Here is a 17318-nt window from a genome sequence, read left to right on the forward strand (position 1 = left end):
CCTGAGGCATCAACGACGACATGGTGTCAACGAGACACAATAGGGACGTAGTCTTATTTCCCAGAGTGGGAAAGACGTTGTCATTGATTTCTACAGCTTTATTTTTCCATCCATGGTTGATTAGAATTGCATTCTATTCTTTCTCGCTATGGTAGGTCTTCGATAAGGCGGAAAGGGCCACCAACTATATACGCTTGTAGTGCCCCCGGCTTGCAAAAGCATTCCAAAAACTCTATGAAAATAAAATCAGGACTCGTTGCAGACATCACGTCATATAATCTAGGCTGTGTCGCCTTCCTGGGGCTTGAAAATGTCCGGGAAGAGCACCCGCAGCTCATGGAGACTCGAGACCACGTATTTTGAAGCCGGGATACGCGGGATTGGGACCCCTGATTCCACCAAGTGAACAGTTTCCCAGCCCCGCGCTTGTGCATGTTTGCAATTGAGGTATGAGTCATCTATGCAGTAGACGTGGTCAGTATGTTGGAGACCCCCTCTTCTGATAAGCAAGTCCACAAGCCACCAGGAAGTGACGCGGCAGATAACGAGCAACGTACCAACGAAGTAGCATGATTCGGTGCTGGGCGCACCGGCCTCCTTCTCCGCCTTGGCATACATGTCCTGGCTAGGTTTGCAAACCAACGGCAACTGGCCATAGTCGCAATAGGTGATACCTTCAAACAGATCCTCCACCCCCAGCAGCTTGATCACCCGTTTCCCGTGACTGACATAGGCATTGGTAAGCAGCCAAGGCTTCACTTTGGCTGTATCCAGACTCTCCAACAGCTTGCGCAGTTTAGGATCGGGCTTCAAAATCTCGTCGAGGGGAAGGGCGTCATCAACCTCGTAGTTAAACTCGAGCGGGTCAATTTTATGGTGGCGTGTGAGGCCCTCAATCGCGAGACCGTATTCCTTGTAGTACTTTTGGTGTAGCATATGTGCATCGTCTGTGTTGAGGTCGAGGTGCTTGACGAAGAATTTATCTGAAGAGAAGAGAACACTGTCAATCGCTGCAGAATAGCATTTGACAGGCTGACACACTCACTGATCAACTTTTGCATCTCATCATGAATGTTACATTCTGCGCCGCCTGTTAGTATTGCCGCGGTAAGTTCATTCAGAAGGAGTGAGATCGAACCTTTCGAGTAAAGCTGCAATATGAAATAACTATTAGCAAAGCCAATCAGCAATAATCAACACTCAGCATTACACATACACAATTGTCAATGTCAAAAAAGAACACGGGCCGTGAGTCAGCGGCTCCATTTGCGCCGTTGGTTGTCGCCATTGTTGTGTTCCAGCAGGCTCGGAGAAAGAAGGCTGGCGTAGTCGCAGTTCGAGGAGAGATCGAGACGGGGCGAGAAGGCTGGCGACCAGAGAAGCGAGCGAAGGCGCGATGCATGGAAGGGCGCGAATCGCAAAGCGGAGGGAAGAACGAGCGCAAGAGAAGGCGTAGACGCGCGCGAATGTATCGAATGAATCACACACCCACGTTTCCCCGTGATTGGCGCCGCCCAGCCCGCCTACGTCGGCGTTACCTAATCCTCCCTAGCGCGGGCGGAAAAGCAGAAAAGCGGACCGTCTCAAGCTTCGCGACATTTTTCGCCCTTTCGTACTCGCGTCACCTTTGCCAATGGTTTCGAGTTCTTGAGTCCTAGATTCGCCCAGCTCGACTTATTGAGGTGATATGAGGCGAATTTATACGCAGTAACCATTTTCTATCCCAGAGCAGCTGCTCCAAGCTTGATCCCCGAATCCCCCCTTCTTCAAGCTCCCTTGGATCATGGCTACTGCTCATGGGTCTACCACTCACCTACCAACAGGGTCGATGGCTGCTGCGGTGCCAATAAGCGCAGATGAAGTGAAAGAATATGAGCGCATTCTGAAAATCAGCGACGAGATTTTCGCGGGCTCCCACCCGCGTCTCAAAGTCCCCCTGCAATTTGTGCGCAAACCCGCGGCACGGAATGGCCAAAATGGCCCTTCTACCCAACAAGTAGCAAGGAACAAGCCTTCGGGGCCTTTGCGAGAGAATATCACACGGTCTCCCCACAGCTTACAGGCTCCATCCACGGCTGGGAATGCGCCATCGACATCGGTTCTAAATGCCGCAGCACCCCCTTTCCGCATGGCGTCCAAACCTACCTCGGAAATTGATCCTATTTTCTTGACGAAGTCGGATGATCTAGTCCGAGCAGAAATTCAGTTGCAACGGCAAAGGGTGGAAAGAATATTGCGTGATCAGCTGGAGCAGAAGAAGCAGGACTCGAAACAGAAACCCGCAATTCAAGATACAAAACCCGACTTTGACGTCTCGGAAGTCTTGGATAGGGCCCTGGAGATGGTACGACCTGTCTCACTGAGTGATCCATCTGAGGTCAATGGGCCGAATGATTCATTCGATGAGAACTCCTTTTACTCCAGCCGAGCACCAGACTCTCCTCAGCCAGCTGGGGGTCATCGAAAGCCCTCTCCAGCTGCTCCGGCCCCGGCCCAGCCAGTGAGCACTGCTCCACGGGCGCCGGCAGATCATTACTCAGATGAGTTGCAACGACTTGAAGCTCTGAACCGACCTGGATCTAACCAGGACATGCGTGATGCTTACCCTGTTGTTGACCAGCATGCCCCCCACTCCCAAGCGCAACCGCTATCCGTCCAGCCAGCAGACACCGGTCGTTTCCATGAGTTACAACAAGTGGATGCTCTTGAGGAGCCAGAATACTCCCCACCAGCACCAGTGGCACCCCCAATTGGCTTACGAGACTACGAGCGAGGTGTAGCAAATGGCGATGGCAGGGGCAGATACGCCGATCAAAGACAGGGGATGCAGGGCATGATTTCTCCTGCTAGCAATGTCAAGGTAGTTCGGAATCATATCACTTCCCCGGCTGCTCCTCGGCCGTCGCGAGTATCACCTTTGGCAACTGCGAAAGTACCCTCGGTTCAGCAGCTTCGGATAGAACGGTCCGAGCGTGGGTCCGAGCAGGTATATTCGGACCCTGACTCCGCTCGCGCCAGTCCCAATGGACCTGCTCCGCAGATCATGTCTCGGAAGCGAAGAAAACTACATGGGAAAGGAGATGATACCCGTCAGGTGTCCTATGTGACGCAGAACGCCGGTCCCTCCGAAGCATACATCAAAGAAGAACCAGTGTCACCACCGCCGTTTGCAGATGACCCATCTGTGATTCAAAGCCGACAACCCCAAGGACAGCCCGTCTACATCGATATTGCGTCACCACGATACACCCCGGTGCTCGAGAGGCAAGAATCCTCCATCCAGGGGCCCATGTATGAGGTGAATACTTACCATGAGCTTCCTGCCGAGCAAGGATCGAGACATGCACTTTCTCGACTCGGCCCCAGGCGATCGGTTCGTGACGATGCAGACCTGCGACGCGTGGCTAGCATGCAGTACGCTAGACAGTCTGAATATCCTCGCGAGTATTTCGAGGCCGATCCCCATGTTGGCCGAGCTTCACCATATACAGTCGTGGAACGGTTGCCGCAAGAACGACCTAGATACTACGAGGATGTCCCTTCTTCCTATGGGCCTCGCTATATCACTGTGGATGATGGTCACCAACCTGTTCAGCGAGATCCGTATTACGACGAGCCTCCACCAGCACGTGTCATGGCTGCGCCCGAACGCCGCTTTGTCGTTGATGAACATGGCAATCACTTCGAAATGGTCCCAGCACCCAGGATGCAACCTATGGCGCCGCCTCCGAGACCAATGTCCCGGGCACCGAAACCCGAAGCCTATGATGATCACGTCCCTGTCCGCACTGCCAGTGTTCGTGCCCCGTCCGTTATACAAGACCCCTATGGTGAGCATAGATACGTTCAGGAGATGCCTCGACCCCAACCGGTCTACAGAAGGGTCGTTTCGGACTATGCTCGCCCTGTCACTGGAGAAAGAAGAGTATACGAAGCACCCCTGGAAGGCCACGATCCATACGCGCGAAGTGGCGGTGTGCAAGTTGCCGAGTACCTTCCTCGTCGCCCAGCATATGTAGAGGAGCATGCCGAACCACCCGAGAGAGTCATTCGCACGTCAAGCGTGCGACCGCCACAAGCTCGGTACGAACAACCCCATCCCGTTGTCCAACGAGTCAGCAGTGTTCGCCCCGGCGGACCCAGTCGCGAAGTGAGCGTCTTTTTGGAAGATCGTCAAATGGGCGACTACATTGAGCGGCCGTACTACGTCCGAGAACGACGATTTTATGATGGTGATGATGGAAATCGCATGGTGCCAGACGGCACTGCAGACTCAGTTCAGCGTGCTCCGCAGCGCTACTAACAGGCGTATCTTTGATTTGTGCATTAGCATTCGGTGCATTATGTTTCAGTAGTCGTCTTGGTTCATCTGGTGACATTTTAATTTGATGATATGTTGAATCAAAATCGGGGCCAAGCTGCTCTTTCCTTGCAGACTCATCTTATTCACGTCAGCGTCAATCAATTCTCCGAGCCACTCATAGTTTACAATACCATTCCCTGACAGACGGGCCATCATAGATCAATGTGCCTTTCTTCAAAGGCTGATCCCGACTGTCTTTATCTGGCATATTTGAGAGTAAGGCCAGAGGATGACTGACGGAACGGAACTACAGTATTCGCAGTACCTTCACGCAGTCCCTATACATACTTCACAGATTTTGATGAACCGATTCGCTCTCTATCAAGCCCGGGGCACCGTCGACCTGCACGTCGCTCTTGCCACCTTGGTGTTAAATTTGGTTACAATGGCTGGATCTTATCGGCTTTCACCAATCCCGTCATCGTCGAGAGCACGGAGTCGTCCTCAGTATTGTACCATCTTCTCTCCGTTCGCTGTCCAGAGTCCAACCAAACCAATAATCGATTCTTTCATTCCTTCCGAGAACCAATTCAAATCCATCATATTTTGTCCCTGCGACCCTAAACCCGTTCCATGATATTTTGCCTTCACTTTCGTCAATGCCACGCAGCATGCAGTAACCATCGTGTCAGTAGTCGCGGTTGATCTCTCCTCTATTATCATCAGACACAATAACAAAATATAATCCAACATGAGCATGCGAAGGATGCGTTGATAGATCAAATACCTATATATTGCTTGTTATATTGCTCAAATTTTGCTCTGTATACCAAGGCATTGTTACAAACGAAAGTACGAAAGAGTGGCTGCCATGAGTGTTGTATATTCCGATGACGTGTACCAGTAGTAAGCAAATTTTCAATTTCATGACGGTAAGGGTTAAACTTCCATTCTCCAATTCTGAAGGCGTGGTATCCCTGGCACCGGGAGTGCCTCGAGATATCTAAAAGTCACAAGGGCCTTTGAAAAGCCCCTCTCTGCCGTTTATACCAAAGCTGCAGATTTACATAGTCAGAGGGCTCGAAGTTTTCTCGCAGTTCCTCCTCCAGCCTTTGTTTGCATTCTGTTTGATATAGGACTTCATGGGATTGGACGGACTTACAACCGTCGGGTCGACGGCCCCCTGGCAAGACTGTTGGACAATAGTGAATGTCACAGGTATACGAGCCTTTTTTCTTAGCAGGCTCCAATCCTATTCGCTCGTTAGTCCCCTTGAGAGGACAAGAGTCTTGAAACCTTGATTTTGAGCAAAACCCAGGCGGTGAGATCAAGTCAACCCCCCATACACATATATTTTCAACCATGGAACTAGTTTCGTACATTCTCTGGAGATAGATTGGCAGACTGGGTACCTAGTTAAATAATTGATCATCTATCCAGGTATAGGACCAGACCTGCTTCTATAGAAGCACCGAAAATGGTTAGTTTAACGTTGTTTACAGCAATTGCCTTTGGGGATTGGAACGACGACTCGGTGTTCCTCAACCAAGTAAAATAACGCCAAGCCGGGGCGGGGAGGGCGGATCGGAGGGTCCTTCATCGATCTACAGGTCGTGACAGCTCGATCCCGCAGGGTCCGATGGTGTCCAGAGAAAGGTGACTGACATAAACCGGATGCAGAATCAAATCAGAAAGCGCCCAGGGGGTGCACCTTCCCGAAACGCTCTCCCACTCTCTGGGGGTGCCAAAAAGCTGGGGACGCAGCGGCAGCCTTCCAAAGTGGACCACCTCGGTCCGTCCAGTCGGAATTGGTCTCGCGGGTTTGGGTCTCCTCGGTCGTCCGGTCTTCGTCCTCAGCTGAAGAGCGTTTTGTGACCCGCCGATACGAGAGAATGACGTCGACCACTTGGGGACGCTTGACGTTTGGAAGGGGAACCTTGTCCTACTCGACACGGAGGCGCCTCAGCTGACAGTTCGTCCCACTCTTCCCACCGGGGCTCTAGGGCTACACGAGACGCGGGATGGGCAGGGGAGATTGGCTGGACAGGGCCTTTGTCGCAGGCTCCCAACAAGATTTGATGAGGAGCGGCGTGGAGAGAAAGGGCGCACATCTCCGGGGGCCGACCGGGGCGCCCATCTGTAAGCAAGTGGCCTGCGGAGGATCTCTGGTCCAGGTTCCGGTTCAGCGCTTCCACGGAGGATTGTTATTCGCCTGGTCTCCAGGGAACGATGAATAGACCGCCAGGCCGCGAGGCCGCTAGGCATCAGCGAGACGGTATGAAGCTCCCCATCCACGATCCACAATCCGCAACCCGCAACCCACATGCCGGCCTGACGCCTCCTGATACTTCGCAGGGCAGCGCTGGTGGCCGTGTCCGGTCCAGCCGGGCCATGGTGAGCGTCCTATCAGTCCCTCCGGCCCTTTGCCAGCAGGTGGATCGGCAGGTCAGATACGTCGTACAGGACGCTGCCGTGGCCTATGAGATGATCGACCAGTGTACGGTATTTGTGCTGTCCCGAGTGGAGTGTCCCTTGCCCATGAGACATCCCGACAAGCTGGCCCTGGTGGGCGCGGAAGGAGTCGGATACCGACGATACGTCTGCCCTCTTTTGCATGGGCGGAAATCTGGATCGGCCACCCGTACCAGATGTACGAGCTGCGCCGGACCCGAATTCAAGAATTACGCTCTGATCCCCCAACAATGCCAGAACCGGGCATCCGGGGGAGGGGGGCAACAGTGGGCTTGGTTTAGGGAGGTTCGGGAGTTTGGGGGCGCTTACCACACTCTCCACTGCCTTGGGCAAGGGCCTCACGTGATGGCCGCTCGCTTGGGCGATGAGCTTCCATAGTTCCCTCGCAGGGGGGATGAAGCGACTACTGAACTATCGACCATCATACACTAACTTGACAATGACAGTGGAGCGCAACGCAGTGCCGTAGTCGAACCCGCCAAGCGCCCTTGCGAGCCCAGCCCGACGGGCATTCTCTGCCGGATCGGCTGCATTCTTTGCGAGGGAGGCAGTGCTGAAATGTGGATTCGAGCGCAGGAAAAGGAGACGGTCTTTTTGACCTTGACTCAGGAGAGAGACAATTGCATTGAGGGACGCCTGGGCCTTGAAATCTATTCATATGAATCTCTGGCATAAATAGTAGTCACTAAGCCCGCTTGGGCTACTCCGTACGCTTGTCCGGGATAGTCGCAGGAGTCATAGTCACCATACGGAGGAGGAATGATACCGGGGGTCCTACTGTAGCTAGTTTCTACAGAGTACGAGTAGACGGGTACTCTGTAGGAAACTGGCTGTACACTTAGTAGATTGGTAGTAGAGTGATTGGAGCAGGCTTGCAGCAGGCTGATGGGCATGAATCAAGACGTACTGAAATGACCCGCACAACTGACGACACTGCCCGTCGCTCTTCTTCCCCCCTCCAATCCCCCAGCTGGTCCCTGATCTCGAGGGGATTGCAATTGAACTACTGGACCTCCCAGTGATATATTCTTCTTTCTTTCCTCTCCATTCTTCTTTCGGACCTTCTCGGTATTCTGAGTGATCTTGTTGTGGTGGTTTGTGGTTGTGGTTGTGGTTGTGGTCCGTTCCCTCCCAATCGATCGATCTTCGTTTCCACCATTCCCGAAACGCCCACACAGCGGCCATTCCTATCCCTGTCGAGAACGGCCGCCTTGGAACACTTTCCACTTCTCCAACATCCTCCTCCACCACCCTCCTCCCTCTTCCCCCTCCATCTGATAGGGGTGAGAGAGCTTCTTTCCGACCTCTGGTCATGCACAAGATCTCCAACTTTACGGGCCAGGCCCGTCATGGTTGGGAACGAATGACGCCGACCTTTGGGATGTCCAGACCGCACACCGACATGGCCTTCCGCCGGCCACACGGGGCGCCGCCCATGACGCCGCCGACGAGCATCGATCCGAACGTCAATCTGTCCTTTAATGTCCCTTTCTCTTCCACGTTGGCCGGCCCCGACGTTGAGGACGTGCTCCACGCCAGTCCCAACGCTCTGCAGCGCTGGACTTTCCCCGAAGCCGTCCCCGACGGCACCCCGGTCCACCAACTCCCTGTGCACACCAACAATGTCGATGGCTTGCGGAGGTTATGCCGGCAGATCACGGAAAGCAGTGGCGGCCGCATCGAGGCTACCCTCACGTCGTCAGAGCCCAAGGCGGTGCCTTCGCTACAACGGCGGCCAAATGGCTTAGTGACCAACGTCTGTGTGACCGGTGATGGGGAGACAGTACGGAAGATGCGAGCCAAGATTTTGAACGAGACCCCGATCATGCTGGTACGTGGATGAATTTTTCCTCCCCCCTCCCCCCCTCCCTCCCCCAATCCCATTCTTCTACACCTGAACTTGGACCGATGCTCGGTCTGGGGAACACATCCCTTGCTAACTCGTCGCTGGCTACTAGCGATGTGCGACCGTCGATGTGGACATGCACCTGATTATGGATGGATCTCCCAACGGCATTCGAGCGAGCGTGCTCGAGCACATGGACACCCTGGCCGCCTACACTGGAACCGACATTTTCCTACTGACGCCCAAGCTCCACGATGCGGACAGTGCGGTGGTTTCCTCCTATGGCTACGCGTCGGATAACGGGCTCGAGCAGCGTTTCCGAGTCGCCATTTATGGCGACATGGAAAGCTCGGAGCATGCGAAGACGCGGGTTCTGATCATGATCGATCAAATTGTGAGTCTCTTCTTGTGTGCGAGATAATTTGAACGGGAGCCGGACTTATGCAGAACATCAGCTCAAACGTCATGTGGACGCCATCAAGTTGGAGCTGACCATGCACACCTTGGTCTGTGGCCGGACTCGGAAGAACATCAAACTCATCGAGGCTGCTACCGGTACCGCTATCTACTTCCCTCCACCGTTCCCCCGAATTTTCGGCTATACCCCGCCCGGCGCAAGTCGTCGAAGCGAGGATGAGGTTTATATTACGGGTGATACACCGGAGCAAATTGCTCGGGCGAAGCAGAAGTTGCGGGAGCTGGTTTTGGGTGTGAAAATTTATGTCAAGGATGTCGTGGTTAACTCGAGCAAGATCGACAACATCCTGCTCGATCGACTGGACAAAGTCCGCAAGGTGATGGAAATGAACGGCTCCTACGTTCTCTTCCCGCAGTTGGGCAGCCAGCGCGGCCTGGTCCGGATCCAGGGCACGGAAGTTCTGCACGTTGAGCGGACCGTCAGAGAGATCATGGCTCTGGTATGAATCGTCTAACAACCGATTTGTTACGAACCGCGGCTAACAACTACCCCAGGCCGGTCAATTCTATAGCGCCTCGTGGTGGATCATCATGCCCGACCCTGCACAAGGCGGCATCCGTGCTCCTTCGACCGCTGACGTCCGTTCTATGCTTTCCGATATTTGCACCAACTCGGAAGCGGAGGTCAGCTTCGATAATTTGACGTTCACCATCAACGGATCCGACGATGCCGTCAAGGCTGCCATGACAGTCGTGAACCAGATCCCCTTTGTGACGCGGAGCCAATACCAGATGCGAGTCAAGATCGAGCTTGCCAATGAGCACAAGGAGTTTGTCAGCGGTAAAAAGAATGGCAAGATCAACAAGATCATGGGCCAGAGTATGTTCTTCTCACCCCATTGATGCTAGATGTGGCCGCTGACCCACATTGTAGGCAACGTTCAAATTATCTTCGACGGCTTTAACGAATATAACTTCTATATTGACGTGTGCGGCAACCAGTACGAGTCTACCAAGAACGGTCTGGATCTTGTCGAACAGGAGATGCCCGCCTCCATCTCATTCCATGTCCCAGACCAGTACCACAAGCGGATCATCGGCATTGGTGGACAGCACATCCAGCGCATCATGAAGAAGTACTCGGTGTTTGTCAAGTTTTCCAATGCCATGGACCGTGGTGGCATGGGCAAGGAAGATGACGACATCAAGGTGGACAATGTGATCTGTCGGACTCCCGCTCGCAATGCCCAGAGCCTGGACCTTGTGAAGCAGGAAATCATGGACATGGTTGAGAAGGTTGACGCCGAGTATGTTTCGGAGAGAGTCGTCATCAACCGCCTCTACCACCGTGAGTTGTTGGCTCGCATCACCGAGATCGACGAGTTGGAGAAGAAGTGGAACTGCAAGATTGAGTTCCCTAGCACCGAGCTTGCCAGTGATATCGTTACCATCTCCGGCCCAGAGTACCAGGTTCCTCAGGCCGTTGATGCTTTGCTAGGCATGGTTCCCGAAAGCCACGAGCTGCACTTCCAGAGCTCTGCAGAGCTTCGGGAGTACTTCAAGTCTGCTGACTTCGTCGCGGATGTCCGCACCAAACTCAAGGAGCAGTATGAAGTTGACATCAATTTCGACACGGCTGCTGATCTTCCAACGAAGGAGGAGGGCTCATCCTCCCCCGAGCCCGCTCCGGAAGATCGGGTCGTACTCGGCTACACTCGAAACAATGCGGGTGGTCTCAAGGATGCCATTGACTTTTTGATCTCCCGCCTCGTCGCCCACGGCCTCGACGCCAACACCGTCAAGGGTGCCATCCCGCGCCCCAAGTCGGACTCCTTTGAGGAATCGCTTCCCTTCTTTGACTCGAAGCTGTTGCAGCACGCTCCGGTGCCTCTCGTGACCGACTCTCCCACTCGACCCAGTTTCGCCGACGAAACTAGCGAGCGCGGTTCGATCTTCGAGCGCCTGCGCAAACCCGGCAGCATCTCGTCCTTCTCGTCCTTCATTGGGCGCAAGAACCACTCGGCGTCCCCGGGCTCGTTCTTCAAGCATGCCTCGAGCAACGCCTCGAAGGCCTCGCTCGTCTCAATGGAGTCGCGGGACAGTGGCTACCGGAACCCGTGGAACGACTCCGGGGTGAACCTGCCCGAGGATGATGTGGCCGTTCTGGGTAGCTCGCACAGCCACAAGAGCAGCAACAGCAACAATGGCTGGCCCGCGCGCTTCGACACGAAGTTTCCTTTCGGTACAGCGCCTGGCGACATGACGCCCAAGCATGACCCGCGCGCCTCTTTTGACAGCGGTCGCCCTAGCACTTCAAATTCTACTTCTGGATACCCGGCCCCCATTGGGCCACCGCGTTAAACCCAAAATATCCATTTACAGCAGTATACCCTTTTGGTTGATTGATTTGTTCCCAGCGTGTCTCTCGGTTTGACTTGTCTGTTTTTCCATGTCTTTTTTTCTATTTTGGTCGTTTGTCATTTTTCGTCTGATTTTTCAATTTGATTGATACCACGGAAACGCAAGCAATGAGGCGCAGAAAAGAAAACGAGAGATATCCAAGAAATCTGCGTGAAATAGAGCGGATTTCGCCGTTCCTGTTTTGTCTTTGTTCTTCTTATCATATTTTTTTCTATATGGGGGCGGAGAGAGATACAATGCTCCTTTCCTCCTATTCTTCTTTCCTTCATTTCATCTCCCCTCAGTTCTTTTGATGCTTCTGTGCTTCTTTTTTTCTTTCTCCCGCGATGTCAATCATTATGCCGGTGTGTATGAGAGGAAATAGGGGGTTTGGGGGGCCGAGTCTTTCGATTCCCATACTCGACCTGATACCCTCGCCGGTATTGCCGGTTGGGTTGTTGGCGACTTCGACTGACTCGGGAGTTATCTTGTTTGATTTGGTTTTTCTGTGTCGATGTTTTTACTCCTTTTGATATCCCCATCAATGAGATTTTGACCTTAGATTTCCACCTGCACAAACCGTAGACGGCACTAACTATCTGCTGGACCCGTTTCTAACCCACCAACCCATGTCTCCGAGCAGGCCACGCTGTTCAGACAGACAGCTTTGCGCAAATGGGCTCCAGCGAGGTGGAACTGACGACCTCCGCGCTGACGTAGCAACGTGGGGCCGCAACTCGAGCAGCCCCCCGCTCGTCTCATACTTCATACTTCAAACTGCGGTCCAGTTGCCCTCGCAGTCAGGCAAAAGAAGACATTGCATGCAAGTCAATTTTCCGGATATTTCGCCAGGATGCCAGCATCTTACCCGCGCCCCGACTTCCAGCGCAAAGCTCTGAATTGGGCATCCCTTGATGGGGCATGGGACTTCATCTTCGACGACGGCAACACCGGCCTGGCACAACGTTGGCCGCAAAGTGGCATCCCAGCACAAGTAGATCACCATCCCAAACGCGAGATTACAGTGCCGTATGCCTTCCAAACCCCTGCTTCTGGCATTGATCTTCTCGAAGCACATGAGGTCCTGTGGTATGAGCGCACGATCGACGACATCCGCACCGACGAGGAGAAGGCCAAAGGCAACCGACTCCTCGTTCGCTTCGGCGCAGTGGACTATGAGTGCTCCATCTGGGTAGGCGGTCACTTCGTCGGTGGCCATCGTGGCGGTCATGTCCCCTTCGACCTGGACGTGTCGGATGCTTTCCAGTCGGGCGCGCAGTCACAGCGCCTGACCATGCGTGTCCGAGACTCGCCATATGACCTTGCCCAGCCGCGTGGAAAACAGTACTGGAAGCCCATCCCGGAAAGCATTTTCTACACGCCGACCAGTGGCATCTGGCTTTCTGTCTGGATGGAAAGCGTGCCCGCTATGCGTTTGAGCTGTGGCAGTGGCGGGACTGTCCTCCGGTCAGATGATATCGAGCGTGGTGAGCTTCATGCGCAGGTTGCGGTATCTGGACGGTCCCCGCAAGCTGCATGCAGTGTTGAGATCGAGGCTAGCCTTGGAGGATCTCCGGTTAGCAAGAACCAGGTTGCACTCCCAGTCGAGCGAGACTGGGTCGCTCTCGATCTGAGCATGCAAGTACCCACGGCGGCCGATTTACGGAATCAAGCGCCATTCAATGCTGAAGGAGCCTGGCACAAGTCTGTGGCTCTGTGGGCTCCTGAGCATCCGATTCTTTACGACCTAGTCTTGCGTCTCTACGATGCCTCCGGAAAGGTCGTGGACGAGATTGAGACCACCACCGGCATGCGCAGTCTCTCTTGGCAGACTTCAGATGGGACCTTTCGGCTGAACGGCAAACCGCTCTTCCAAATGCTCCTCTTAGACCAGGGTTACTGGCCGGAAACCGGGATGACACCCCCTTCGTCGGAGGCCCTGAAAGCCGATATTGTGATGGCTAAGAACCTGGGTTTCAACGGGTGCCGCAAGCATCAGAAGGTCGAGGACCCCCGGTTTCACTACTGGGCTGATCGGCTGGGCTACCTTGTCTGGGGTGAGATGGCGAATGCCTACGAGTTCGGTCGCGATTATATGGAGCGGATGAATGCGGAGTGGACGGAGGCAGTGAACAGGGATATCAACCATCCGTGTATTGTCACATGGACGCCCAACAACGAGAGCTGGGCCTACACCTCGTTAAAGGATAATATCGAGCAGCGGATTCACATCCGCTCGCTGTACTATCTCACCAAGTATGTGTTGCAAATCCGTCTGGCATTGGGGATGAAATCGAAAGCTGACGGGGATGAGAACAGGACGCTGGACCCCAGCCGACCCATCAATGATAACTGCGGCTGGGAGCATGTGCTCACCGACCTGACCACCTACCATGACTACGCCGACTCCCAAGCGCTGGCAGCGACGTGCTGCCAGATGGAAGGTGGGATCCTTGGCCCGAAGGGTGGTCGCGATATGTTTACGAAGCCCATCTATTCTGGCCTCGCGGGCCACACCCTTGTGGATCCTGGCGCACAGCACAAAGCCGGCGCGCCGGTGATCTGCACCGAGTTTGGTGGCGTCAACATTTCACCGGCCAAGGACACTCCAGCTGGTGAGCGAGACTGGGGATACACCACCGCTACGGATGCTGCAGACTTTTTGAAGCGGTTTGAAAAGTTGGTTATGGCTATTGTCAAGGGCGGACATACGTGCGGCCTGGTGTACACGCAGCTGTAAGCCGACGTTCATCCCCGGGTAGAGTGCTAGGCGTGCTTGCTAATCAATTCTTTCAGGTGTGATATCGAACAGGAGGTCAATGGGCTCTATACCTACGATCGGAAGGAGAAGGTCCCCGCGGCGAGGGTGAAAGCGATCATGGATGCTGCTCAGGATTATTACTACCAGCATGTCCAGTCGCATGCTCCGAAGGGATTCCGGAAACTATTGCATTCGCTGCACCGAGCCTAGGCCAATGTGGCCTCTGGGCTGTAGCTACTGTATTGATAGTCGTAGCCAATGCGGTTAAACCATAGAAATGACAAAGAACACGCCTAGAAACAATGTTACGCTAAGCAGTCAAAACAAGAAAAGCCCTCTTCCTGCTTTGGTTGGTTACATACGTGGGTAAGCTGGACCCTGATGCTCTTTCGTGGTAAAACCAGTAAAATCACTGTCTAATTCTTGTGTGCTGACCTTCTCGATCTCGCCTGCAATCTCCAGGCCCACAACGCGTAGTAGACCTCCGAACCATGCCCCGTGAAGTTCTTTGTGATCTTTATCCGAAACAGGTTCAGCCCATCAGGGACTCTCGCGCCAGCTGTCTCACCAAAGCCATGCCAGCCAAACCCAATTTCCCCGCGCGGGTGCCTATGGGTTATGCAAAGCAGCTGGTAGGATAGGTAAAAGGCCAGAACCTCCCGCTCGGACAACCACTGCAAGAGGGGTCATGCCTTATCCGAGGTTGCAAGTTGCCGTCCAATCCCCAGCAGCATTTCAAGCCTCTGACCTAGAGGCCCAGCCCCCCCATGAACCCCCGGTTTTTGATAACGGGCAGTACCATGTCGACACAGTCCGACTTGGTCATGAAGGCAATCAGCCCATTGTGCAGAGAATGGGGGGTCTCGCGTCGGGCGACGCAAAGCTCCGTGCGCCGGTGAATGCTCCCTGTCGAATATAATTGCAATGACGGTTGAGATGCGGGGGTTTCGACTGCCCGTCATACGTGGCGGCGCACTAGTTCCGCAACAGCGTCCTACATGGAATCCCATGTGAGACTGTCGACCAGCACCCGTATATCATTCCAGCTTACGGCCAGATCACATCGACTTGGCGGTTTAACTCAATTACAATCCACAGCAGCTGAGGCACTTGGCAAAGCTTCACCTGCAAAATATACTTGGGATGGTGCACCGAACACCGGACGCAGGAGCTGGTGCGGGTGCTGGTGCTCTGGATGCTATTCCCTTTGCCTCTTCGGTGGCCCTCGCTGTTGCTGTCGTGGTAAGCGTGTTACCCCTCTACAAGTAACGGAAATTGACATGATCTCCAGTGGGTGGCATATCGGGTGTGGATCGTGGTCTACAACCTCTACTTTAGCCCCCTGTCGAGATTCCCCGGCCCAAAGATTGCAGCCTGCACCAACCTGCTGAGTCTATACTGGACCTCAACGGGGCAGAATCACTACAGGATCAAGGAGCTCCATGATCGATATGGAGACGTCGTGCGCATAGGGCCCACCGCGCTCGTGTATCGGAGCGCGAAGGCATGGACGGATATCTATGGGCAACGCAAGTCTGGAGACAGGCCATTTCTGAAAGATCCCAAGTTCTACATGAGTGGACCGAATGGACCGAATCTGCTGAATGCCGACGAAGCCGACCACGCGAGAGGAAGACGACTGCTTTCTCATGCATTCTCTGAACGCGCATTGAGAGATCAAGAGGGCCTGATTGGGTCGTATGTCGACCTGCTGGTGGACCGACTGAAGGGAGAAATCGCAGCGTCAAGGGAAACCGTCGATATGACCCGTTGGTACAACTTCACCACATTTGACATCATCGGAGACCTTGCTTTTGGCGAGCCGTTCGACTGCCTGCGCGAAAGCCAATATCACCCCTGGGTCGAAATGGTCTTCGTGAGCACGAAGGTCTCGGCGCTACGGCGACCGCTGCTGGTGTATCCGTTCCTGGCCCCGATCGTGCAGAGGCTCCTCCCACAAAGGCTCGCTAGAATGCGAGAAGCGCACTTTGCGCTGAGCGCAGAGAAGGTCCATCGGCGGTTGGAGACGAAGACCGAACGGCCCGATTTCATGACCTATGTCTTGCGCTTCAACGATGACCGGTCCATGAGTGCGCGAGAGATGGAGTCCAACGCAGCGCTCTTGATTATGGCAGGGAGCGAGACAACCGCGACGCTGCTCTCTGGCTTCACCTATTATAGTCTCGCAAACCCCACGGTCTACCGGAAACTGGTAGACGAAGTCCGAGGGTCGTTTAATTCCTACGAGGAGATCAATTTCCTCCGTACGAGCCAACTGGCCTATCTGAACGCAGCCCTGGAGGAAACTCTGCGGTTCTACCCACCTGTTCCAGCCACAACGCCTCGCATAGTCCCGAAAGGAGGTGCGGTCATCGACGGCCAATTTATTCCAGAGGGAATGTCCGTGTCTGGACATCATTATTCCACCTACCGCGCCGAGTCTCACTTCACTGATGCAGACCTGTTTATTCCGGAGCGATGGCTGGACGGTCGAGACAAGCGCTTCGAGTCCGACAACCGGTCGGTTCTTCATACGTTCTCGCTTGGGCCACGAAACTGTCTGGGACAAAAGTGCGTCGACTGTGCTAACTTAGATCTTTTGCCGGGCATTGACTAATTGCTTTCTTCGCAGCCTTGCCTATGCCGAAATGCGGCTCATTGCGGCCAAACTGTTATGGAGTTTTGATATGGCCATGGAGGAAAGCTCTGCGGGCTGGGATATCCAGAAAGCGTTCAACTTTTGGGAAAAAAATCCCCTGATGGTGAAGTTATCGCCCGCGCAACATTGAGCGTGGTTGAGGAGGAAAATTGTCTTAGTTTTGGTAGGGCAAGGATGCAATAAATCACCGGTGTTGCTTGATTTCATTAAAACTACGAGCCACCGGGCTCGGTTCTTAGTAGCAAATTCGCTGAAAGTGCTCTGCTCAAGGCAAGAGTAAAACATCTCAAATGAGACACATGGACAAAAAAAAAACAAGGAGCACTGAAAAAATGGAAAGCCCCAATTCAAATCCCCAACGAAACGCCAGACATGCCGAAAATATTTTCTCCTTCCAAAAGGAGCAAGAACAGGGACGTGCGCTGATAGATGCATATTACAAAATAGGGTAGAGATGAAA

At 53.9% G+C, this 17318-nt stretch overlaps 6 protein-coding genes across 6 annotated transcripts; 4 read left to right on the top strand and 2 right to left on the bottom strand.

The window, feature by feature from the left end:
• Positions 1 to 279: 279 nt before the first annotated feature.
• Positions 280 to 1288, bottom strand: N7482_004059 (putative pyrimidine 5'-nucleotidase; the record flags this gene model as incomplete). The annotated part of the gene is made up of 3 exons (XM_056686184.1): positions 280 to 983; positions 1046 to 1151; positions 1217 to 1288. The coding sequence occupies 3 exons, from the start codon at positions 1286 to 1288 to the stop codon at positions 280 to 282; spliced, it is 882 nt and encodes a 293-aa protein (XP_056544926.1).
• A 495-nt stretch (positions 1289 to 1783) lies between these two features.
• N7482_004060 (uncharacterized protein) lies at positions 1784 to 4303 on the top strand (the record flags this gene model as incomplete). The annotated part of the gene is made up of 1 exon (XM_056686185.1): positions 1784 to 4303. The coding sequence occupies one exon, from the start codon at positions 1784 to 1786 to the stop codon at positions 4301 to 4303; it is 2520 nt and encodes an 839-aa protein (XP_056544927.1).
• A 2406-nt stretch (positions 4304 to 6709) lies between these two features.
• Positions 6710 to 7523, bottom strand: N7482_004061 (uncharacterized protein; the record flags this gene model as incomplete). Its single annotated transcript, XM_056686186.1, has 3 exons — positions 6710 to 7157; positions 7209 to 7425; positions 7487 to 7523. The coding sequence occupies 3 exons, from the start codon at positions 7521 to 7523 to the stop codon at positions 6710 to 6712; spliced, it is 702 nt and encodes a 233-aa protein (XP_056544928.1).
• A 564-nt stretch (positions 7524 to 8087) lies between these two features.
• N7482_004062 (KH domain protein) lies at positions 8088 to 11399 on the top strand (the record flags this gene model as incomplete). Its single annotated transcript, XM_056686187.1, has 5 exons — positions 8088 to 8606; positions 8734 to 9015; positions 9077 to 9538; positions 9594 to 9918; positions 9973 to 11399. 5 exons carry the CDS (start codon positions 8088 to 8090, stop codon positions 11397 to 11399), a joined length of 3015 nt encoding a protein of 1004 aa, XP_056544929.1.
• An 892-nt stretch (positions 11400 to 12291) lies between these two features.
• On the top strand, positions 12292 to 14409 carry N7482_004063 (uncharacterized protein; the record flags this gene model as incomplete). Its single annotated transcript, XM_056686188.1, has 2 exons — positions 12292 to 14174; positions 14235 to 14409. The coding sequence occupies 2 exons, from the start codon at positions 12292 to 12294 to the stop codon at positions 14407 to 14409; spliced, it is 2058 nt and encodes a 685-aa protein (XP_056544930.1).
• A 933-nt stretch (positions 14410 to 15342) lies between these two features.
• Positions 15343 to 16988, top strand: N7482_004064 (cytochrome P450; the record flags this gene model as incomplete). Its single annotated transcript, XM_056686189.1, has 3 exons — positions 15343 to 15441; positions 15491 to 16770; positions 16832 to 16988. 3 exons carry the CDS (start codon positions 15343 to 15345, stop codon positions 16986 to 16988), a joined length of 1536 nt encoding a protein of 511 aa, XP_056544931.1.
• Positions 16989 to 17318: the final 330 nt, after the last annotated feature.

Source organism: Penicillium canariense, assembly GCF_028826845.1.
Source record: "Penicillium canariense strain IBT 26290 chromosome Unknown utg000002l_segment0_segment0, whole genome shotgun sequence".
NCBI lineage: Eukaryota > Fungi > Ascomycota > Eurotiomycetes > Eurotiales > Aspergillaceae > Penicillium > Penicillium canariense.